Below are 25,484 nucleotides of genomic sequence, written 5' to 3' on the forward strand. Positions count from 1 at the left end.
GACACGCATTTCGTGATAGCTGAGAGATTGCCGCCATATTTTTTTACTTGGGACAAGAGTTTGTTTGACGACTAGTGCAAGTGAGAATTTCCTGTGAATAAATTGGAAAAGGTTGTTCGTGTGAAGGAATTCGAGGACAGTTGAGGTGCAAGCGTGTCGGGCAAGTTGTCCGCGAGGCGTTTTCGTGGAATTGTGATCACCTGTGCGGGGAAAACGGCGCGATTCGAAAACGCGAAATACACTCTTTGCGAGCGAGGACCGTGAGGATTGAGCGATAGCGCGAGTTTCGTTCACGTCTCGAGTTGTTGTGTGTGTGCGTTGCAGCTCGCAAATTATCTCCCGTATGCTCGCTGCTCCCATTTGGTGAATTCCCTCGGAAAATCATAAATTGCAAGACGACGACGAATTGGGAGTTTGTTTGGCAACAAAAGGCTGTGCACGGGCCCGGAGCAGGATACGCGCCAACGGTGCACGCGACCCGTGACCAGGCGCCGCGTAGTGTTTTCGGCTGAGTGAATGGTGGCGCGCGTTGGGCGCTCGCAAGTGTAATGGCGCTGCCTATAAATTCACTGTACTCGCTAACGTGGAGCGACTATGGAACTTCGCTTGTGTCGGCCATTCAACTTTTGCGCTGTCATGGCGATCTTGTCGACTGCACTCTGGCGGCGGGCGGGCGAAGCTTTCCCGCTCACAAGATCGTCCTGTGCGCGGCCAGTCCGTTTTTATTCGATTTGCTGAAGGTGAGCCGCAAGACGACACAATGTAAATATTTTGAAGCAGGTCCCGGCGACAGTGACGTTCATTGCCACCTGTCGTAGGAGAATACTCTGTCCTTGGTGAAGTTGTTAAATTTTGGCGCGTGGAGGAGAGGTTGAGTGGGACTTTGAGTGGTGCACTGCCTGCTTAGCGGAGCAGGTTTAATGGGAGGTGCACAGGTGCCTCCATGCAGTTTGAATAGGGAGTCTGTAGAGCTGATGGGGTCCTTATTTAGTATTTTTTGATAAAATTCGATTGTACGTTGAATGCCTCGTATTAGAACGCTATTTTTATGTTACGCCTGGGCCAAGTTGGGAGCTACGGAACGAACAAATGGTAGACCTTCCATAGTTGAAGCTTAAAGCCATATAAAAGAATGATTGAGGATTACATGAGGATGGACGATTCCGTAGCGTACACAATGACGAAATCTATGAGCGATACCATGATCGCCCGGTTATGGATAAAATCCGGCTCAATAGGTTACGGTGGGCGGGTCACTTAGTCCGTATAGATGAGGATGATCGAGCCCGGAAAGTCTATAAGGGCAATATCTATGGTAGAAAAAGAAGACAAGGCAGATCCTGCCTGAGATGGAGCGATGGCGTAGGTCAGGACGCCAGACAGCTTTTAGGGATATCGAATTGGTGGACCTCGGCGTAAAACCGGGATGTCTGGAGTTCCTTATTAAGGCAGACCTAGGACCGGATACCGGTTGTTGCGCCGTTGATGATGATGATGATTGAGGATTAGAAGCCAGATCCTGTAGGCAAGTGCAAGATATAAACGAGTACCTGTAACATGATGATGTCGAAAACAGAACATGCAAGCTTTTGTTTGATTGGTCGGATTCGTCAAGTAGGTGTGGACTTAGGATTTCCTCATTTTAACATAAAACCGCTTCGATTTTCTTTGGAATTTTCTGACAATATAAGTATCTCACAAGTTTACCTTTGGCTAGGTGAGTAGTCAGGAGTAGCAATTTGTAAACCAGAAACTGGTCGTTGGAAAAATGAACAGAATAGTATTTTACAGGAGTATTTCTGCCTGAACTTAAAAACATATAGAAAAATATACTAAGCTCCAACTGGACGCAATATTTACTGGTACTACCCTTTCGGCTAAGTCAGTAACCAATTTATTGACAATGTTGATGTCGATCTGAAAAACCCCATTGGCTCTCAACAAACGGAAGGAATCTTTTGAAGATTAGGCTTAACATTTTCCTCTAGTATCATACGGGGCCAGAGTTTTCCTCGGATGGAAAATATCATTATTTTATTGCTGCGGGAATAGTTTCTGGAAGATTCTCAGCAAGAGCACGGTGCACATGATCGGTGTAAATGAACGACCTTTGAATTGTTTCATTGAAATTATGTAGGCGCCATGGGTTTACTTGAGCCTCAGAGAGTTCTTTAAGGGGAGTGGGTAGCAAAAATTGAGAAAAAGAATAAAATTTTTATTAGCTTAAAAAATTCTTCAGACTGTTCTGAATCTAGTGACAAGGGTAAAAATCAAAACCAACAATTAGAAGTTCTTGGAAAAAATTATTGAACTTAATTGTTATGACCTGTGAGCTAGCGGACAACAGAACTTCCCTGGTTCAATACCTAGGTGATGAAGGACTCATTGAATGTAGATACCGCATCATAAACCCCAAACTCAAGGGTTTTCCTTGTGGTCTTTGGAACGCGAGCCGAAATGATATTATTGAAAATTTCGTTCGGGTTTTGGGTTCGGCCATGAACACACTTTCGTAACAAGTCAGGGTGGGCCAGTTGTCGAAATACGGGCTTTATTTCATCGATCACTGCCCTGCTCAGGTGAAAATGTTTTGAATGATCATACACAGTATTTTCATTTTGACATTTCAGAAATTTGCACGAAGATGGTTTGCATAGGCCATGAATGGGGTGTTCATTAGACGATACAATGTGGAAAAATATTGCCCAAACTACCTTCTTTTATACTCTCAACTGTATTGTTTTCAGGTTGACGGATAGCATTACCATAAAAATTTTGAATTTTGGTAATGGCTCCATAATCCTGTTTTTTCCTCCAATTGGTTTTCCATCTTGGAGTTTTTTTTCCCAACTTTGATTTTAAATTGCGAAGACGGGTCCCCATTCTTTTTTGCACATGGCTTATGCATTCCAACTTGCGAATTTCGAAATCTGGCCCATACGATTTACTCTCAACAACAGAAAGAAAGCCTTTCGAGTCTCCATCACCAAGGTACTTCTTATACCGCACATCGTAGTTCTGTTGTGACCTCTCAAATATTTGTTTGGCCCCAGCAACTTCCATCCCCCACTGGAGCCAATGAAATTTGTCTGGCAGTTGTCATCATGCTTATTTTTTAGTTTGCCCGAGCAATGGCGAAACTTTGACATTACTGCAACGTCAATGACCTAAAATAAAATACAGTATAAAATTTTGATTCAAATAACTGATTTTGTGATTACTTTACATTACAAGTATCAATGGAGGTCGCACTGACAACACCATTCAGGGAAGTGTGGCCTCTATTTTGCCATGTGCCATCGAGAGCCACACTTATGTCCCTACAATTGTCGTCCGTTTTTCTGCATTCGCCATTGATTCCTTGTCCATCTCTTTGGCAGCAGAAGCCAAAATGCTGTTGTATGCAGTATGTTTGGTGATGGGAGGAGGCAGGTTCATACACATATACAGCAATTGAAGTTTCGCAGCAAGACCAAGTCTAAAAATTACTGATACCTTACCACATCCTAGGAATCTAGTCTCCTAACGTCGTTCATCTACTTCAAGATATTGGCGTTGTCCAATGCCGTGTGGTGTCCCTGCCCGATTATGTGTCTGGCAACCGCGGAACTTATATGGGGATTATTCTTATTTTTACCGGATTCGGCCTCTTTTAAGTGTTCGAACACCCTGGTGTGGACTAGCCGTTTTGCTTGTCCTACGTAAATTTTTTCGCAGTGCCGAAAATGCGGTATTTATAAGGCCTCCTGCCCAGACTGCGACAGGATTCTTTTGATTCTGGTTTTTTGTTGACGCTATTCCTTCAAATGGCCGTCCTCGTTTCACTGGTAGTGCTTCAAGCGATCGGAACAATTTTTGATGAGTCGGTCCAAAATGTGCGTTGTTGTACTGGAAATAACGTTCCGAATATTGATAAATGCTAACGTAGACTTGGCGTAACTTTGAAAAAAATAATTGCGAGGTGCCGACCAATAAACGCCAAATTATTTATTCAGAATTTCGAGCGTTGTGTCTCGTTGGAACTACAACTCGCATGTGTCGAAGTTGTCGAGCTCTGATCACAAGAAGTCTGCTAACATTGCTTCATACCGAGGATAATTGATGGTAACGGTGCCTCCTCCTGTATTTCGAAAAAAATAAGGTCTGATTTTGCCGTCATGCTTTGAACCGCATCAACCTGCCAATCTTTATGGATGTATTGACGCTTGGTCGACTTGTGAAATGTGATTGCTGCAATAGAGGAAATTTTGCTTGTTTTACATAGCCGCTGGACCGAAAATGGTTCTCGGACAAACATGACTTTTTGGCGAAAATCCGAATCTTACCAATAATATCCAATTAGTAAACTCGCGGGACTTTGTATGATCGTTCGGAGCCAGTTGTGAAAGCAATTTTGAAAGGATATAGGCCAAAATCAAAACGCAAAATAGGGTTGACTCTTTGACGATGTCGAATTCAGTTGATCGCGCCCAACCGATATTTCAGGCTCTGCTTCGATACTGGCCGCTACGTCGCCTCTGTATTCTTCACTTCACATCCCTGACTGATCTGTGACTTAAGGTCCAAAAGAATGTATTCACGCAAAAACTTGGTGGAAAGGTAGGAACTGTGATCCTAGAATCACGCCTGTATGGGTATATCATAGAGTATCATCCTGCCAAATTTGGTGTAAATCGCATTATTACTAACAAAGTTATAATAGATCAAAATGGTCGCTTCTATGCAAATTCAAGACTTTGAATATCAGTATGACGCGAAAGTGGATATTCTCACATAATATATTACGTGTTAGGTTATAATGGGACAAATGTAAACTCAAATGTTTTTATAAAAGAAATACACAAAACCTTTCATATCTGAAGCGTCCAGTTTCCGGTATCCCGACTTGTTAGCTGCAGTTATCGCTTTCATTCAAATCTCAGACATAACTTTGGGGTCAATATTTAAGCTTTACTATGTCGGTGCTTCTGGTAATGGTGGCGGTAATTGTTGTTAACGCTATGGGGTTTAATTGAATCCCTACCATTTCCGGGACTGAGTTCCGAATATATTAGGGTGGGTGGTGTGGAGTTACTTTCGGTATTCATTGTGGTAAATTTTGATTTGCTATTGATGCTAGACACTCTAAAGTAGAGACTCCTATCGTTCATTGTCCTACTGTAAAATATATTTAACCGGCAATATATCGAAGACATAAGACTTTGTCAAATAACGTTTTTTATATTTGTATTATAATTATATATAATGATTCGATTTCACATCGAAAATGCGTTTATGACTTTGGGCAACACCTTTCTCGTAGGTAAAATCTGGTAACTGATATAGAGATGAAGGTTTTTTTTTACTTAGTGAAGGAATTCAACTATATTTCAAAAGGCGGGTCTTTAAGGTTCAATTACCGATAGTACCATGTTTTTCAATTTTGTCGGGAGAAAGACTTTTTTGAATCGAACGCCGGGCGCCACAACATTAAAGATGGAGAGATAGAGTTTTTCGGAGATGCATTTTTTTAAATTTTTTTAATCGATGGCATCGGTATTATTTTCTTCAAATTTCAAAGTGGACTTCAAATAAATTGCAAAAGTGAGAGTCCTGTGAACACTGTGCTTCAACCATTGGACTGAGCGGACCATTTTGAAAAGACCATGACCATGACCACCAAAAAAACTAGTCTTGAAAAGTATTTTTCCGAGGTAAACTGTTGTGGACTGTAAAGACTTGCGTTTGGATGTTTCGTCCATATGTATTTCCGATGTAATCTCTTCACATGGGGAAATTTCTGTTCTTCATAGTCAGTCAAAACTTCAAATACGTTTACCTCGAAACAACATTTTCCAAATTGTCGTACACGATAGCAAACTTGAAAGTTTATTCTTATCTAAAAAATATGAATTCCTTGAACATGACGGTAATTATTTTTTGATAAGTTCGGAAATGTAAAAATTGATTGATGAAAATGATGAAAACTTAATTAACGTTGCAAATTTTTTATAATATCTCCCGCCATTTTTAATTTTTTAATTTTTCCCACGTCATATAGAAGCCCTATGCATAAAACGCCATATTTTAGTCCAGATTAGAGACTACCACGGGACGGGAGAGTGTAGCCGATTTAAAATTCTGCCAAAATTATGTGCCATAGCTCCATTATTTTGTTTTTTTTTCCTATTCCAAAAAATGCTTTTCCATAAATTAAACTGTTTTCAAGTCTCTATAGTTTCATAATTGCTGAATCTCGAATTCTAGTTAAAAGAAGCAAAAATATCGGAAGGGTTTGTGTTTATTTTATGTGAGGAACCGTACATGCATATTTTTCATCTCGTATATAGAAAATTCAAATAATCCTCCCTCCATAACTTCGTTAATAATGCTTGCATTTCTGTGAGATTTTATATTGAATTTTATATGAGTTTAAGGGCGGGTTTTCGGGTAAATTTCTAAAATATAGTAATATGCCATTAATAACTTTATTTGAGCAATTGAAATGGAATAAGGTTTAGATTTCATATAGATGCACTATTGTGATTTTTTAGATTTGGTTGGATATGTTTTGAGAACGAGATCTGTTACACTTTTCTCGGCATACATTTTGAACCTCTGCTTGTTTATGGTTCACCTAGTATCAGAAATAACATTTGCTTCGAAAACTATTAATCGACGCCTTTTATTTGATACCCCGCATGATTATATTCTGTGAAAAAAAGTTGTACACCCCCCTTTCTCATGTTAGGGGCCGCATGTAAACCCAATGCAAAACAAAGCCACCCTTTGGATGTGAAGGGGCTCATAGACCACTTGTTCACCAAATTTCGTGACAATAGCTTCGGTCGTTTCCGAGTACGTTGGGTGTGACTGACAGACAGACCCTGAATCGATTCTAAAAAAGTTTTGTTTCACACAAAATTTTAAAAAACAATTCCAAAAGTTTAACCCTCCTGCCATTTTTATGAAGTTGGGAGTAGTTTGGTGGAAAAGCTGTTGAGTTTAAGGGGGGGGGGGTGATATAAACAAAGGCGATGTGCTTTTTTTTTTTATCAAATATAGCCGTGTGGTAATAAATAATAGGCTCATGTTTCTAGTATTCCCCATGAGGAGGCGGCCTGTCTCTGGCTGGATTATTGAAAGACATGTAACCTACTGCAAGTTCTTTCATGATGCGGTGTACGGTTTGATATCATTATTTGCAGCAGTCTCCTTCTTTTGTAATGGGTTACGAGATGCTGCATTTCACAAGATTTGCCGTGATCCTCAGGCGTATCACATTCACTCCTCGCGGCGGTTATAAGATTCTCTTCCTTACGCTCGCTGATGCATGTAGTGATTCACAATTAACTGCCATCTTCTTTTTAAAAATGCGAAAATTTAGCTTATTGGCGTTTACGTTAAAGAGAAAAATTTCGTGCCGTTTTCTCAGAAGAACTAGTGATGTGGGCCATGATTTAAAATATTATCTGCTGGCTTTAATTTCTGTGTTACGTCCACCTCCTCAGGCTCTAGTTTACATCATATGTTCATTTCCATCTGCCTCAATTCTTGAGAATTTCATGAAACCGATAAATTTGGTTCCTTTGCAATATTTTGTTCAAATTAAGTTAATAATAGTATATTACTATAATTTTTAGTAATTGACTTTTTAGTAAATCTGCAATGGAATGATGGACCAGGCTTCCGAAAGAAACCGATATGCCAAATTGTATATTCTGACAGCCAATACTGACCACATTGCCTCCTACAGTTTACGAGTACTGTAGTGTACCGTTACGGTCTCGAATAAAGTGTTCTAACACGCTTCAAAGCCCTGATCCAATTAGATTGTCGCGTCAACGATTATTATTATATAATTTAAGTTAATGCTGCAGTAGACGTTTGCTGCATTATCTGAACTCATCAAATCTGAAGCATAGAACCCGATAGATATTTTTTTTTCCTTAATGCGTACACAAATCCACTGAACTGAATATCAACTTCAATTTCAACAGAATACTCCTTGTAAACATCCTGTTGTCATGTTAGCTGGAGTTAACGCCAATGACTTGGAGGCCTTACTTGAGTTCGTCTATCGGGGTGAAGTGAGTGTTGATCACTCACAACTTCCCTCGTTATTGCAAGCTGCTCACTGTTTAAATATTCAAGGATTAGCTCCTCAAACTGTAACAAAAGATGATTATACGACGCAAATACAACTTCACCCTATGATGCAGCCACATGTAAGTAGTTTGCAGTGATTATTTCGCATTTTTTGTTCTAATCTTCCACTTAATCGAAAACGTTTTCAGTATACCGATCACGACCAGGAACAGCTTATTGCCACAATTGCAGCCCCCCAACAACACACGGTCCATGCTCAAGTTGTAGAAGATATAAATGCAGGAACCATTACCGCACATGTTCAGGATGTTAAAGATGTTATAAATCAATTTTTACCGGCCCGGAAACGAAAACCAAGAGCAAAAAAGTCACCGGGTGAGTAAATGGGGTTGAGTTTTTCCTTCAAAACATTTATATTTAGAAGTTTATGAACATCGGCTTGATGGCTAAGAGTTCCTCTTTTTTCTTAACCATTGGAACCATCTATCCCAGATACCTAACGAAGTTTCCATCGGGAATATCTAGTTGGCTGCATACATCGCAAATTTCATCTGTAAATGATTGCCTAAATTTGCATTGGGACAAATTGTACCAACGGGTCCTTCAGGTTGGGGTCGCTATTTTTTTTAAATTTATCTTTCCACGATATTCTTTTTCCTGGGAAAATAAATATGGGAATTATTACAGAGTAATTTCTAACAGTACGTTGGCTTCACTTTGACTTCTAGGCCTTTGTGAAGTACCCTAGTGTTTGGCAAGCTTAAGCTTGATGTCGACTATTCCTTCTCCCTTCCGACTAAAAACATCTCGAGGACTTATGTAAGTTTGAGGGTTGTGCTTATGGTAACCGGTACGAATACGAACGTCCACCATTTGCCTCACAATTGATGGCAGTGTCATTTACATATCAAAAGAGAGTCAGCTTCGTCGGAGTTCCTTATAATGAAGACAAAACAGTGACCTCTGTCGGTCTTGCGAAACCGATATTGAAGATGGTCCTATATGGGCTTTCGAAGCTCGTGAGGAAACACTTGGATCGTCAGCCATGACGTATTATAGTAGCTTGATAACCCTTTTGGAACGGCAGTAGGAAATCGTCAAGCTGTTAGAAGACTTCATCTCAAAAGTGCAAATTATCAGAGAGAGTCCACGCAGGAGGTCCCGAAGCGGAACATAAAGTACCAAAGGGCGAACAAACAGCAGATGGTAAAGTGCAGGATCATCAGGGGGGTCCAAAAATCGCAGATGAAGCCATCCGGGGAACTGGCATATATCAGGAAGGAAGTGGGAAATTGGGATGATATTACAGCACAAATCCAAAAAGTGGTGAACCGGCATTATTTGTCAATATAGGAAGATCCGAAGCGAAAACCAGTCTGCTCTCTGTCGATCAAGCTTTCGAGGTGTTCTTTGATGCGTTCCAGGATTATTTTATTTTATGCGTTGCTCCTCCAATTGTCATACTTCTTTGGAATCTTAACGATTATTCCCTCTTTCCACTATCTAGGAAAGGTCTCGGATTTCCAAGATTTCCCTATTATATAATAATTCTGTGGGGAGATCGTCAAGCCCAACGGCTTTACTTCGTTCGAGTGCACCGATAGTTGAGGTGATTTCTCTTCTGCTTGGAGGAACAGTCGGTATTCGCATGCTACGGTGACAAACCATTTGACCGCAACAGGAAGAATCTCACCGGATATGATGGGGTTAAAAACCGTGGAAAGTGTTCTTTCCAACTCTTCATTGCTCGTCATTGTGGATGAGAAGACGACCGTTCACGTCCTTCACAGGACCATCGAAAAATTTGCGACCACATGCAAACTCTTTTGTAATTCGATATAGATTTTTGAAATCATTGCGTTCTGCGGCATCTTCCTCTTCCCTGACCAGCGTAATAGTAAATTCTCTCTTGCCCGCCATCACTCGTAGCGGTCAATAGAGCCATCAATCGCTTCTGTTTATCGATCCGCTTCCACCATTGCGCAGTCATACAAACGGCCGATATTGATCTTAGAGGATCCCAGCTCCCTAATACTGCGAGAAGTGGCGGACGATGATCCCTTTCGAGGCCGATGTGATCGCCTCTTTTGTCACGGACATCCAGGAGACAGCTCTTAAATTTACCGCTGATCGCGAAGTGGTCAATCTGAATGCTCGTACATCGTCGGTCAGTTTAAACCCAATTAATTTTAGGGCAGGCTTTGTGCTCGAACAATATGCAGCTGCAGAAATCCCCAAAACTCCCACCATTATCGTCGAGGTTGCCAAGATCGTTTTTCCCCATCACATGTCCGATAAATGTGTTATCAGAGCCTACCTTGGCATTCAGATCACCCGTGACGATCATGTAGAACTGTGATGCTTCCTATCCTGGACCAGAATCTTGTAGTTACAAGTCTGTCAAAAACTGGCCACCAAATTAAGAGCGCTTCGCGGTAGCCGTCAAAAGCAATCCGATATAGGATTCGCGTCTGTTACCACTTTGCTTTCCAGAGTACAAAAGCATATGGCCGCAAGAGGGGTCCCACCATCCTACTTCACATAGGCCCACAATGTCCAGCGAGTATTTTGAGGACCCTCGGCACCGTCGTCCAGGGGTGTGCGCACATTCCGGAAAATAATCATATTCCGGTGTCCGTTCTCTGGTGTCCAGATAGCTCAGTGGTTAGAGCATAAGGCTGTCGTACGAAAGGTCGCGGTTCAAATCTCACTGGTGGTGATTTTACATCGGATACCAATCGACTTAGCTGTAAATGAGGTACCAGATTCAAATCAATGAAATCAATTGAATGAAGTGCTCTAAAACCACTTCAAGGCCTTGATCCAATTGGATTATTGCGCCAACGATTACTATTATTAATCATACTCCGTTTTCGATAGCCAAAGGTCGTAGCCGTAAGGGCGCTCCCTATCCGAGGCGATGTTGACGTTTCGGTAGCAATAAAGTATCAAAATTTGCAGGATGCTATCACACAGATTTCCACCCCTTTTGGTTGCCTCTTAAGATCAGCGGGGAGGGCTTTGGGTCTATTCTCTAACTCACAGAGCAGAGGTGTAGCATTAATTATTTTGACACTTCACTCGAGAAAGAAACGTCAGAAGAGGTGGAAAGTGCCAGAAGGGAGAGAATGTAGTAGTGGAAAAATATGACTTTAGAGTGAGAATTAAACAGAGAAAAGGAAAACGGACAAACGAAAATTAATAAAAAAATGAAAAGTAAGAATAAGTTTATGGGTTGCGACTCAGGGAAAGCAACTTTTGGTGCCTACATGGAAAGTTATGGGGTTTTCAATCAAAGCCAATCAATTGCGCACATATCGGTCTTCTTGGACGGTGGTAGCACCAACTCTTCCCAAGTCATAACGTCGAAATACACTTCCGTTTTCCTGATACTGGTTGCAATAGTTTTGGACGATACATTGCGAAAATGTCAACGGGAAAGACACGGAATGTGGCTACTGACCGGTCGGTCCGGTATCTGCAAAAATGCTTTTGAAGCAAAAATATTCGGGTGGTCCTTATTTTATTTTGCATAGTATATTCTGAGGCTGGTTCTTTCCTCTAATGTAAAGTATCTGGGTGTAATCCTGGATCCAAAGCTAAATTGGAGATTGAACATAGAACTGATGGTTAAAAGGGCCTGTATGGCATTCTATGCCTGCAAGAGAACCTTTGCAAAGAAATGGGGTCTCCGGCCGAGGATGGTTCTCTGAATGTACACCGCTGTAGTGCGTCTGATCCTAACGTACGGCTTTTTGTAGCAAAAATACAATAGGATGAAGTTTAATAGGATTCAACCGCGTATGTAGGTGGTACTGGGGCTCTGCAGTCCTGCCCGGCGGATGCTCTCAATGTACTCCTGCATCTCCTCCCCCTAGACCTCCACATTAAATACGTTGCAGCGTGCAGTGCCGTCAGATTACGTGAGTCCGGATGCTGGGCAGCGAAGTCCTACTCTCACAGCAACATCCTAGATGAAGTACCTCGGTAAAACTGGGGATTCCCCACGGACTATGCTACACGCAAGCTGAACCTCATGAGAGATTTTGCTGCGGACTTTCCAACCAGGGCAAAGTGGAAGACCGGCAGCGTGTTGCAAGGACGGACGGACGGACGGATCAAAGATAGCCTGTGAAGTCGGCGCGGGGGTTTTCTCAAAAACACAGTGTCTTCAAGTCGTACGCTGGAGCGATGTTCGAGCCCCAAGCGTAACATAGCCATTCTGACCGACAGCCAAGCGGCCATCAAGGCCTTGTACTCAGCGACGACATCTTCCAGGCTGGTGGGGCAGTATAGAGACGCGCTGAACCGTCTGGGCAGCACGCTCAAGGTCACCCTCCTCTGGGTTCCCGGGCATAGGAACAGAGAGGGGAATGAGCGGGCTTACGGATTGGTCAGGCGAGGCTCTGCTCTTGGTAGTCCTTCGGTGAATACAGTCGTTGTTCCGCTGGCGGCTGTCGGGGGCCGAGTCTACTCGTACTACCTACCGAGTCTACTCGTACTACCTACCGAGTCTACTCGTACTACCTAGCGGGGCTAAAATGGCGCAGACTTACGAGCTTTGTCAAGTCAAGGAGAATTTGGTCCGCTTATAACATAGCCCGATCACGAGAGCTCCTGTGCCAAACGTGTGCAAATGCATTCAAGATTACGGCGGTCTGCACAGGGCACTGGCCCATAGGAGACCATGCCGCTAGGCTCGGCATATCCTTCAATTTGCATTGCCAAAGTTGCGGAGAAAGAAGGGAAACCCTCATGTACTTTCTCTGCGATTGCCCAGCTTTGGCCAGAGTCAGGCTGCGGACACTGGGTAAACCATTCTTTGGGGACATCAGAGAGATTTGTAGCTGCATGGTGGGAGAGCTGCTTTCTTTCGTGACTGCTACGGGTTGGCTCTTTTTTTTATAATTTTCAGAATGTTCTCCATGAAAAAGGTACCAGCGCATCGTGTGCAAGGGAGCGGGCCGCAATAGTCAAGAACGGGTATACCCTCGGGGACACAGTCCCTACCCCAGTTCCCTGAGGCCTGACCTACGCTTAGCTGATCCCGGAATTCACGGACGGATCAGCGCTCGCTCGGGGCAACGCGGTCTACTAACACCGGTTCAATGCACACTTCCCGACCAGGGTCCCGAAGGGGCTGGCTCCTGATACACGTCGCAACTACCACTTTGGCAGAGCTACGCTCACATCACCCCGTCGACGCCGACAGAGAGTTGTCGACGGCTCCGGAGACTCCCAGTGTGTCCCGACGTGTACCGGTCATTCGCGGTTCGCTCTTCACCGAGAAGCTTTCTCGAGGCTACTACCTAGGACGCAGGTATGCTGCCAGCTAGGGGGCAGAACTACTTACTCGGGCACCTCGGGGACGTCACACCCCGTATCGTAAGCGACCCGTTTAAAAATCGCTAACGACCCCTGAGCGAAAGATCCGAGCCGGTTGGGCTCTGCCTCCCTGCTCCCATAACAATAGTCACGGTCTTAGGAGTTTATGGCATCAAAACGGGGCACCAAAGCGCTAATTGGGCTCCTCGGAGCGGCCACTGATACCTACCTACACTACCATATACTGAGGCATATGGTCTACCATTTAGCTAACTGTTAACATTTATAATATTGTTCCCCTACCCTTTCTACCACAATCAGTTTTAGCATACTTTTTTTGGGGGCTTCGCCCGATGAATCCTACCAAAGTTTTTCAAAAACGATTTCAATTGCAGTTTCAAAAATCCCTCGGACTGATGGCATGGATACGACGACAATAACAACCCAAACGACAACGGAAAATGGCGAAACGACAATTGCATCGACACCTATTAAACCGGATCCAAGCTTAAATGATACAGTGGCGACGATAGCGACGGACTCATCAGCGACAACACCGGCAACACCAAGTACGACGAAAACAGGAAGTGCTGCAAGTGAGTTGTCGCTTGTCCAACGATAAAAACATAAAATTGCTCTAATGAGTGTTTCCTATCAATTTCGTTTGCAGAACCGCGGTCGAGATCTCAATCGGAACAACCGGCAACGTGTCCCATTTGTTTTGCAATCATCCGGCAATCGAGGAATTTAAGACGCCATCTGGAACTGCGACATTTTGCCAAACCTGGAGTGAAAAAAGAGAGGAAAGGTGAATGTTAGTTTTTCCTATTTTCTTAATAGCCGGCCAGGGCAATGAGAACAGGGTAACAAATATATATGCATGTTGCTTACTCTCATGGCGCTGCGCCTTTGCTTTAACATCAAATAAGCATAGTAGTGACTACCCTTTTATTTCCCCCAACAACCCAACAGTGCCATCTGCGAAGAAACCAACAACGGGCACAGCTGCAACAACGCCGAACACAATTACAACAACAGTACCAGCAAGTAATGTTCCTACGGTACAAACAGTTCAAACGTTACACACTCTGCAAACGGTCCAAGTGAAAAAAGAACCGGATGCTATGGGATCGGTATCAGCGGCTGCAACAACACCAGTGACTGTAACTGTTCAGGCGCCACAGACTCAGCAAATTCAAGTACAATCGCAACAACATATATCACAACAGCAGCAACAGCAACAAACACAACAGCAAGCGCAACAGCAACAAACCCAACAGCAACAACAGCAGCAGCAACAACAAACGGCGATAATTGACCAAACGGGGACAATAACAACGAGTGGCGGCCAACAACAGTTAGTGACACAAACAGAAAATACGGATGGTACAACATCGCTCTCTATAGCGCACGTACAAACCTTACAAGGCCATCAGTTAACGCTGCAAAATCTTAATCAGGTGAATATCAATGAGTTCCAACATTGATTTCCGTTTATTTTTTTTTGTTTTTATTCAGTTATCTTCGAATTCATTAATTTTTTGCTTTTCTATCTTTCTCATTTGTTTGCGTTGCTTTCCTCATCAACCCCATATTTTTCATTTATTGTTTCCTTTTTATTTTAGTTCCATCCGTAAACATCTTTTTTAAGTTCTTGAAATTATCGTTTTAATTTCTTACATTTTTTTTCATTTTTATTTTCTATTGCGTAGAGTCATGTAAGTTAGAAGATTTTGTGTTGATATTTTTGGTAAAAAGTACTTAGATTATGTATTCTTTGACTTCACTTGTTAGTAGAGTAGAATAATGGCTTGAAATGACTCTACATTGTTATGTAGTACTTTTTGAATGCATTTCTATTTTTGGTTTCGTCTATCCTGTCGTAAATACATAATAACCTTATGACGTACGTTTGTAAAATGATTATGTAGTATTTTTGCATTTTATCAACACACCTACAGATGGAGAAGAAAGTTTTTTTTGAATATGAAGGATTCACGAAATGTAAATGTTGACTATCTTGAGGAAATGAATTGTAAGTTGGATGATAGTGGAGTTAGTTAGGTAGTTCTTAGGAATGAACTATATAAGATAAAACTGGAGAATATACGTCGATTGTTATTGTTAAAAGACGAATAATCGTTTTGTTGAAATTACCAAATTGTATCAGCGCGTTGTTGTTATTTTACAATTTGGCGTCGGTAGCATTTCTGGGAATCATCTGATTTTTTTTCAAGTTTTCGGGGTCCAGTTTAAGACTTACTTCTTGACATCGCTTTCCCTTGACGTAGGTTATGTCGCTTATTATACTCTATAGAAGTTTACTACGCGCCGAAAAAAGCAATTTACGTTTTTTTCTTAAAAAAACTTATTTTGAACTAAAAATAAAATTAGGTAGCTTTCTCCTACCACAATATATTTTAATAGTTAGTAAATACGTATTTCGAGAGCTACTTACTCTCTTCCTCAGTACTTAAGGTACGACTAAGGAGTAGTTTAAGTACTGAGGAAGAGAGTAAGTAGCTATTAAGGAGTAGCTTAAGTACTGAGGAAGAGAGTAAGCAGCTCTCGAAATACGTATTTACTAACTATTAAAATATATTGTAGTAGGAGGAAGATACCTAGTTTTATTTTTATTTAGAAGAACTGCAAGCATCGGAACGATAACTATTTTATTTTGAACGTAGGAGGTGCAATTTTTTATCCATGAAACAATTCATTCTTGGAAATGACTTTTGAGGCTAACTGTGAGAAGAATACAATGTCAATTTTGGCATGCTCTGCAGAGGTAAACCGTTTATGAGACGAAAAATTAGGTAGACAATATATACAGCTGCGAAAAAAATAATAGCAATGAGTGTTAGATGGCAATTCAAATGGTTGTGAGTCCGACTTGGCATTCAACTTTTATTTTTTTTTTATTTTCAAATAACAGGAAAACTATCCAGTAATGGTATTCAAAAGAAAAATAAATACAATTCCTTTTTTTGTTTAAAAAAGTGTCGGCAGTGCGAAAAACGAGGGCTCCAGAAAAATAGGAGTCGACATTTTGTTTTAAAAAAAAACTTGAACAGGTGTTATTACGCGAGCAATTTGCCGCCGCAAGTTTCAAAGATTGAGGGAATAGCCGATGGTGCCGGGGTACGGGAAGAACCGAAACCTCCGCACCAGTATCTACAAGATAACTGCGCCTGCTGAGAGGATCATAAATTGTTAGGCGAAGTGGCGCCGTCGCCAGAACCCCCGCGGACCTAGTTTTTTGAGGTAGGCGAATTTACACGGTAGCGTAAATCTGGTAGCTTTTTCGCCGAATTTGCGATGGTACCAACAAATGCTTCGGTCCGTAGGTTGTCCTGACGACCTGCTACCCGATCGCCCTTTTCGAGCACTAGACCGCTGAGCGTCCAGCGTTGCCCTCATCTCCGCCATGCTGGCCACAACAAGAGCAGCCATCTCACGCTTCAGCTCGCCTAATTCATCTGAAAGGACGCGCGTGCACCTCATGCACCTTGTCAACCGCAGCTGCCAGCGCCTCCAAAGAACCGAAGACACGCGAGGACCACCTGGGTGTTTTCCGAAAGTCGTCGCAGCCAGAGCGACTTCATCAGCTCGTCGTCGATCTTGTTCCCACCCAATTGCCTCATTTCGCGACAATTGGCTGGAAGTTTAATTACGCAACGTCATACCTGCCAGTAAGTGATCCAGCTTAGCTGACTCACTTACTGACAGGCGTTTGATCAGATCTGTTTTCAATAAGCTGTAGGAGGCCGACTTTAGGATGTCCGCTACTAGGAAGATGGATTCCTCATCTAGGTCCACAAGGGCGTTGTTGAATTTTGTCGCGTCCGCTGTGATTCCGGACATCTGGAATTGTGCCTCCAGATGGACAAACCACAGTTCCGGGTTCCTCCGCTAAAAGGGTGGAACGCGTACAGCGAGGGTGGCCACCTGAGGGTCCGATGGGCCTGCCGCGTCTTTGTTGCCTAGCGACATGACAAAAGCTAAGTTTAACGACGCGAGTTGAGTCGAGGACGCGGCTGTAACGAATTTGAGCAGACCCTAATTTGACGACGGCAGACCGCACCCCAAAATACCCGTATGAAAAATAAAAGAGAAACCACCAACGCACTCCGGAGCGGATGCGCAGACCAAAATAAATAAAAAACTCGCCAAGAGAGCGGAACTCCAACGATAATTTTTTTTAAAAAAAGAATGTCGTCGTCTCTTGCGGCGGTTTTATGATGATTATTAATGTTAATAAAAAAAAAATTACAAAAAGAATAAAGACTTAACCTGTTCAATAATAATATTTGTTGTGGATGAGGCGCTTGTTGTTGAATTTGCATGTGGATCGCCGGTTGCAGCCAAGTAGCGTGCGGCTGCACTTGAAGTTGTTGTAAATTAACTCCGGTCTGATTGGGCTGAGATGACTGCTGCTGCCGTAGAGGCTGCTTTTGCTGAGGCTGTTGATTCACCAACGTTGGCCTCTGCACTACATTGTCGATGATTTGTTGTTGATTATGGTGATGCTGAATTTGATGTGGTTGAAGCGATGGCGGATGCTGCGTATTTTGGACGTTCTGTTGTTGCGGAGCTGATATCACTTGGTGGTGAATGGCTTGTACTGCATTTGGTAACATCGATTGCTCTTGATGTTGCTGCTGCTGTACAAGATGTTGCGTCTCAGGACTTTGGAATCCAAAAAATACTCGGGAAATGCAGCAGTCGCGGAAAATTCACTTGTATCTTCCTTCACTTCACGGCACGAGTGATCGATCCGAGAATTCCGTTTTCCGCCGGCTTGTTTTCAATTTGATGATTCTTGCTTTGTTGCACAGAAACTTCTGAAAACACTTTACTGCATACGTGCCTTAACACGGGGTCCCCAATTTAGTTAAAATAAAACATTTTATTTTATTTTACAATATTTACAATTATTCTTTAATTTTAGATGAAATATAAAATAGTTCGACTAGTTCGGTCGATGGTTGGGAATTGACTATCAAAAACATTCAATTATTTGATACAATTTAAATTGGTTGGCCAGGCCTACTACGCCACGGACATGCATCTGTCAGTGGTATTAACAACATTCGAAATTTATTTTTGCTGAGATCGAAATAAATTTCGTGTGTTACTAACCCTGCTGCGCCGCACATAAATTATTATGAATACTCAGTTGCAATAACGGCCTTACGCCGATCGGTCATTGAGTCAACAAGTCGTTCACATCGCAACAATAGCTACGCAGCTGCTTCCGCATACCTGCGAACCCTCTGATGGGCGGAGTTTCTGAAGGGTCTATCTCTTAGAATTTTACTCGGACCGATTTGAAAGTTTAGGAGATTATTTTAAATATACTGTACTATTTAATGAGACAAAAAACAAATCGAATTTTCAAACCCATCTAACTCCTTAACTCGGTTGCCGTGATGAAACGGTTCCTCTTGCTACAACGGGCTAACCGCCTCACTAACAAAGAAGACGCTTTCAACCTCGAGGTTCAGGCTTACCTTTGAATTTGAGTGCCTTTTATCCGGGATGCGGTGGTTTCTACGTCCCACCATTGTAATAATAACAATATTTTTTGATTCAAAACTAATCAAAATCAATAAAATATTCTTACTTTTTCATTAGAAATATATTTTATGGACGAAATATAAATTTAAACCGTAGAAAACCCTTAGCACTCTACTATTTTATTCGCCCGGGAAATCAAACGTAACCATTTAAAATGCCATTTCTTAGAAATCGTGTGATTGATTGCTTACCCTTTTCGGCTGTGTACAAAGCAGACACTCAATATACATCCGGTAAAATTGGAAACAAAAATAAATACTAAGTAGTAAAAATATTACAATTAAAATTAACGTCAAGCCTACACTGCACTTTTTTTTCGCAACTGTATATATTTCATTATATAGTGGATTAGCGATCAAAAAGTAGCTTCATTGATTGCTTAACCCCAAACATGTCCAATTTAATGCACTGTCTAATGTACCATTGCCAATTTGATCGAATTCATTGTGTAAAATGGTTTTCCAATTGTTGATTCATCACATGTGAATATCTGCTCCATTTTCGGAGGTCTTGCGCCACAGTGTTAGCTCGTAGCTTGGTTCCCCGTGGCTCCTTTCAATCCATCTTCGAATGTGTGGAATTATACGGTAAGTCCAATGGCCAGTTTGTGCCTCGTTCCATCTCTTTTGCCATTCTGCGATGGCTTCCCGCCGTGCTAGTTGCCGTCGAAGTACAATAGACTCCCCGATTGCATACGTTTTGTCTGCATACGACGTCGACTTTGTCTTGGTCCACCGATGTTCGGTAGTATCCTCGAGATTGTTACACCGATGGAAGACGTTTTAGTTGCAGCGCACCCAATTATGTTTTTTAAAGTTGAGCCTTTTTTCAATCATTACCCTCAAATATTTACGCGACTCTTGGGAGTAAATTGTTTGATCACCAACCTTAATTTTCACGGTTTTCTTTCCCCCATACATGCAAAAGGAGATGTAATTTTGTTTTTCGCTGAATATAGTCGCGTTGGGTATCAAATGAAAGGTCTTGGTTAGTACTTTTCTTCACATCTATATGTATACAACAAAAAAGCCCCTTGTCAATTCAAATTAAAATAACGGACTCACGCTAGATTAATTAGGGTGCACTTAACTGATTGGACTTTTTTGCCCAGTACTGTATGTGTTTCGCATGAAGGTGTCGAGCAATCAGCGACAATGATTTGATTTTATCGAGTTTATATTTTTTATTGAGGTCCATCGTGTGCTTTCTGTCGATTGTGTATTTCATTCGAGGATAAGGTTGGGTCTATGTTTTGGCAACTGCAGTCCATGTGCCGCTTTAGCATTTAAATTCATTTTAGTGGAATATACAGGGTGCGTACGGTATTTGAGGACAACTTGAGAGTAAAACTAATTAGCTTTTAGTTTGAACATGAATGAATGAAACTTGACGAATTTTTTACATAATATTAACTTATTATCTATCGATAAACTCATTCAATAAAATTTCCATTAGCTGCAATAACCTACTCGATTCGGGTCCGGAAACGATTGCATGCGCGAATCTAATGCCCCTTTTTCATATTGACCATAACGCTATTAATTGCAGCCTTCAGAGAAGAAATAGTGTTATGATGATGTTTGTTGGTTTTACGCTCAAATACGCCCCATACGTAATAATCCAGGGGATTAAGGTCTGGGGAGCTAGGCGGTGATAAGTTCGGTGTTATGTGGTCGTGGAAATTTTCAACTATCCAATCTTGTGTCGCCATCGCTTTGTGTGAAGGAGCAGAGTCTTGTTGAAAGATGTATGGGCTGTCACCGCGAACACTATCAATCCAGGGTTTCACTATTGTCTCTAGAAGCTCGATGTATGCAGTAGAATTCACTTGAAGTGCTTGAGTGAAGAAGTGAGGTGGCATGACATGTCCTTTGTTGCTTACAACACCCAAAACCATAACAGTAGCTGGAAACTTCGTGTGCATGACAACAGGAACCTCTGTAGGATCGTAAAAGAGCCATCTGTCATTTCTGCGGTTGGCCTTTTGGTCTTGATCAAAATTTGTTTCATCAGAAAAAACAAATCATAACATCTCAGCCGCTTTAGGGTGTTTAACTTTGTTTAGAAGGCGTTTTGATCGGATAACTCGCTGTTCCTGTGTTTGCTTCGACATAAACTGTCGTCTGCGCAAAACGTAGGATTTATACCGGAGATCTTCTTGGGCAAGTCGACGGATAAGACGGTCAGAAACATTAAGCTCCCTCGCAAGGGCGCTTATTGTTTTTGAAGGCTCCTCGTCAATGATCATTTGCACTTTTTGAATAAATTCTGCAGATCGGACATTGTCAGAACGTCGCATGTGTTTTTTGCGTTTTGCGACAGATTCTGTATCGCCGCCTGATGCTTTCAAGTCACGGCGAACCTTATGAACGAATGAACGGGCCCATTTACGGAAATTAGAGTTTTCTAAATCGGTGTGATTTGCACATATAGCGACGATAACCGCATTTTCTTCATTTCTTGAGTTAAGTTGTAGTCCTTCATGTCTTATCTGAAAAAGAGCAAAAAGAAAAATAACGGTTTCGGAAAATTACAGCGACATATTAATAATAATAATCGTTGGCGCAACAATTCATATTGGATCAGGGCCTTGAAGTGTGTTAGAGCACTTCGTTCAAGGCCGTAACGGTACACTACAGTACACTGTAGGAGGCAATGTGGTCAGCATTACACTCGCCCCAGATTATTACCCTGATTCAGGTAGTCATTCACAGCTGAGTCGACTGGTATCCGACGTCAAATCACGATACAAATTCCACTGTCACCAGTGAGATTTGAACCGCGACCTTCCGTACGACAGCCTTGCGCTCTAACCACTCAGCTATCCGGACATATTGGGTTGGGGAAAAAGTAATGTCGTATTTGTGATCGAATTTTAACGCTTTATTTAACATACATAGAATTATCCGATTTAAGTCAAATATGCGCCGTTTTGTTCGCAAACTTGTTGCCATTTAGAAGGCAACTCCATATTCCCCTCCTTCTTATTTGCGAAAAACTCAGACAGCCAGTTTTCGCAAGCCTCTTTGAGGCGATCTTAGTAGCACCAAGAGCGTTTTGCATGGACCGGAAGAGATGGTACTGACTTGGTGCCAGGTCCGGACTATACGGTGGGTGCGATAGGACATCCCATCCGAGCTCCCGTAGCTTCTGGCGGGTCATCAAAGATGTGTGAGGCCGAGCGTTTTCCTGGTGGAACATAACATCATTCCTATTGACCAATTCTGGCCGCTTCTGGTCAATCGCCTGCTTCAAACGGTCGAGTTGCTCACAGTAGAGCACCGGAATGAGGGTCTGGCCATAGTTGAGCAGCTCATAGTGGATGACTCCCTCCCAATCCCGCCAAACACCCAGCAAAACCTTTCTGGCCGTCAATCCGAGCTTGGCGATGGTTTGGGCCGGCGCGTCGCGCTTCGACCACGATCTTTTTCGCTTGAGATTTTCGTACGTGATCCACTTTCCATCACCAGTCACCATCCGCATTAAAAATGGGTCGAATTTGTTCCGTTTCAGCTGAGCGTTGCAGGCGTTGATTCGGTCCAAGAGATTTTTTTCCGTCAAATCGTGTGGCACTCAAACACCCAGCTTTTTTTGGAATCCTGGCCAATTAAGCGAATGCTCACATGCCGGTCTACTTGGATGATATCGACGATTTTATCGGTTTCTACGACGATTGGCCTACCAGTACGGGGTGTATCTTCGACATCCACTACACAAGAACGAAATCGATCGAACCAACTCTGTGCTGTGCGAATCGTTACAGTATCGGACCCATAAACTTCACAAATTTGTTTGGCCGCCTTCGTTGCATTTTTACCTCTGAGGTAGTAAGAACGTAAAATATGACGAATTTCTTGCTTGGGGGACTCCATTTTTGACGCGCTATAACTTGAGACTGAAACGTACGATCATAAAACTGTCAAAGAGATATCTGCAGCCCAGATTGTCGTCTTCAAATCGCCGTATAGTATGACCCGATGCGATCAGTACAACACAAGATATGTTTAAGTGTCGCCAACTATTGACAAAATACGATATTACTTTTTCCCCAATCTAATATATGCATGTCCTCAAATACCGTACGCACCCTGTATTTGAATTATTTCATGGCTCTTGTTATTGATAAAATCACATCAAGGACCCTTTTTACTTACCAAACTCTTCTTTCTTGCCACACTACTCAATTTTTTCCATTCATTCTAGAATTGCTCCTTAGAGTTTTAGGAAGTCAACGTTTACATTTACGTAAAAATTTCAAAAATATTCATAGATATATAGCAAAAAGTGTCTGGAATTATTCAAAATTATTGTTATGATAACTGTAAAATGTGTTTGGAAAGAGAAAATGATTCTCCGCAGTCAATGCTGAATTAATTTAAAGTAGATTTATTTATTGTTACGATTATTGTTAGAACGACCTGAATATTATTTTTCTCTGTAGTGGACTTTCTCCAATTTTGTTTATTTTTTCCTGATTTATTTCTCTCAATATTTTATTGTATTAAACTAGAAATTATTATAAATATATATCTATATTTTTGGAAGAATAAAAAACCATTATATTAAAAAAATTCAATTAAATATATTTCAATTTTCCTTTTCTATAAATAAATGACCAAAAATATTTTCATCATTCAAACAAAACCAAAAATAATTCGCTTACATGACATTTTTCGTATTATATTCTCTATTTTAGCAAAAAAATCATAACATATTGGTAAAGAAGGTTTTTATTTTAAAAGGCAGCAATAATACGTAATGATGAACTGGCTTCAGGTATTATAGCAACGCATGAGCCAACCTTAAGACCCCATACTGAATTGTATCGTGTAGGTGCTGTATATACCATAGAGGAGCGTGAATTTGATAACAATAAACTATCATAGAGTAGCATTCTTAATATTAATGATAAAGAAAGAAAAATTATATGGAAACAATGAAAATATTATATTTAATTGTAAAATACATACATTATACATAGGAATCCGGAGACCAGCGAACGGTAACACTTAACAGTAGCATAAGTGATCATTATTTTTAATTATAATTAAACGAAAGTTTATGTTTTCATCATATTTTATCGAAAATGATAATAAAAAAATTGAAAAAAAACCTCAAAGCATGATAAAATCGTGGCAGCACAAAATTCATTTTCAAAGGCGGTATCAAACCTAAACCGTCCCTTTTGGACTCTGATCGTTTCAAACTAAACCGAATCCTTGCATTTTACAAACAAACAAAAAAGTTGAAAAAAATCTCTAGAACAAAAGTTAGCGACCATTTCGTTTTCCTAGTGTTTATTTGAGACTATCTTTAAGCCTATTTTTCGTTGATTAAGTGCAATTGTTTCCGGCCGCATTGAATACACACATTTATTGGTTTTCGTGTCTAGTATTTTTACGTTCTTTGATCAAAACCTCTTATTCGTACTCGTAATTGCGAAGAATGTCACGATATTTGTTGGGTGAACGTTTTTATATCAAATATAAAAGTTCACCGCGATCTAGGTCAATCGGGACATTCTAGTAATTTAGTTGTGGTCCGAACTGGTAAATTAAAAGAGATGTCCTTCTGGATGTAAGAGAGTGTCTTTTTCTTGATTTTTAGTATAATTGAATGAGAAACTTGAATATAATTTGTTTTATTCATTTCGTTTAAGTATTGATGTTGATAAAATAAAGATCATGGAAATCATTTGAAATTTTACATAGTATTCTGTTAATTGCTTATTTCGGAGGCCGTAATATTACTTAGCTGATATTTAGTTAACTTATAATTTTAGGCGAGCTTCTTTACTGAATATAATGTTATATTTTGTGAGAGAGAGTTTTCATGTCTGGAATGTAACCCGTATTATATTGAATGACAGACGTCCGAAGTCTTTTGTTAATATCGACTTTTTTTGGCAGCAAGGTAGGTGAATGCGTTCACGCACAGAGTGTTTGACTCTCGCAACAGTTCGCTGTCGGATTACCAACTAAACTCCTCCCTGTCATCAGAGAACTAGCTGGAACCGTTCGGCACATTACTTCGGGCTATCCCTCCCGCTCTCCCGGCTTTGGGAGCCTTCAAGTCATGGAATCCCTTTCACCAACAAGAGGGGAGGGGAGGGGAGGAAGGGAGATATTAGTTCAAGGAACCCCTTACCATCCGATTCCTCCGCCGAACGAATTCAATCTTCTTTGCAATAAGAACTCGAACATAATGCGCAACACGATTCCAGCTGCCGGCGCTCTTCAGCATCTTTCTGACAATGTTGTCTGGAGAGAGCTCCCTTGTGTCTGAATAAAGCTCCTAACGAAAACTGTCCCACCTCTCGCAAGAGAAAAAGGTGTGTTCAACGTGGTCCACCACTCCATTGCAAAACACAACCAGGAGATCGCGTCTTCCCAATCCTGTGCAGGTAAGACTGAAAACTTCCATGGGCCACTTAGAAGTTGGGTACGGAAATAATCAATCTCACAGTGCGTTCGTTTCAACCAGGGGTCTAA

At 41.4% G+C, this 25,484-nt stretch overlaps 1 protein-coding gene across 6 annotated transcripts; it reads left to right on the forward strand.

Annotated features, from left to right (window-relative positions):
• Positions 1 to 24,699, forward strand: LOC119648102 (transcription factor GAGA). 6 transcript variants are annotated; one of them, XM_038049611.1, is made up of 7 exons: positions 1 to 740; positions 7,980 to 8,207; positions 8,277 to 8,463; positions 13,809 to 14,009; positions 14,084 to 14,221; positions 14,386 to 14,873; positions 23,736 to 24,699. In XM_038049611.1, the coding sequence occupies exons 1-7, from the start codon at positions 549 to 551 to the stop codon at positions 23,877 to 23,879; spliced, it is 1,578 nt and encodes a 525-aa protein (XP_037905539.1). In that variant the 5' UTR covers positions 1 to 548; the 3' UTR covers positions 23,880 to 24,699. The 6 variants fall into 6 exon arrangements, with proteins under 6 accessions (XP_037905539.1, XP_037905541.1, XP_037905542.1 ...); XM_038049613.1 differs by having other exon boundaries at positions 2 to 740; positions 23,690 to 23,895; XM_038049614.1 differs by lacking the exon at positions 23,736 to 24,699 and adding an exon at positions 23,197 to 23,551 and having other exon boundaries at positions 2 to 740; positions 14,084 to 14,227.
• Positions 24,700 to 25,484: the final 785 nt, after the last annotated feature.

The sequence above is a fragment of the Hermetia illucens genome, chromosome 2 (assembly GCF_905115235.1).
Source record: "Hermetia illucens chromosome 2, iHerIll2.2.curated.20191125, whole genome shotgun sequence".
NCBI classification, from domain to species: Eukaryota; Metazoa; Arthropoda; class Insecta; order Diptera; family Stratiomyidae; genus Hermetia; species Hermetia illucens.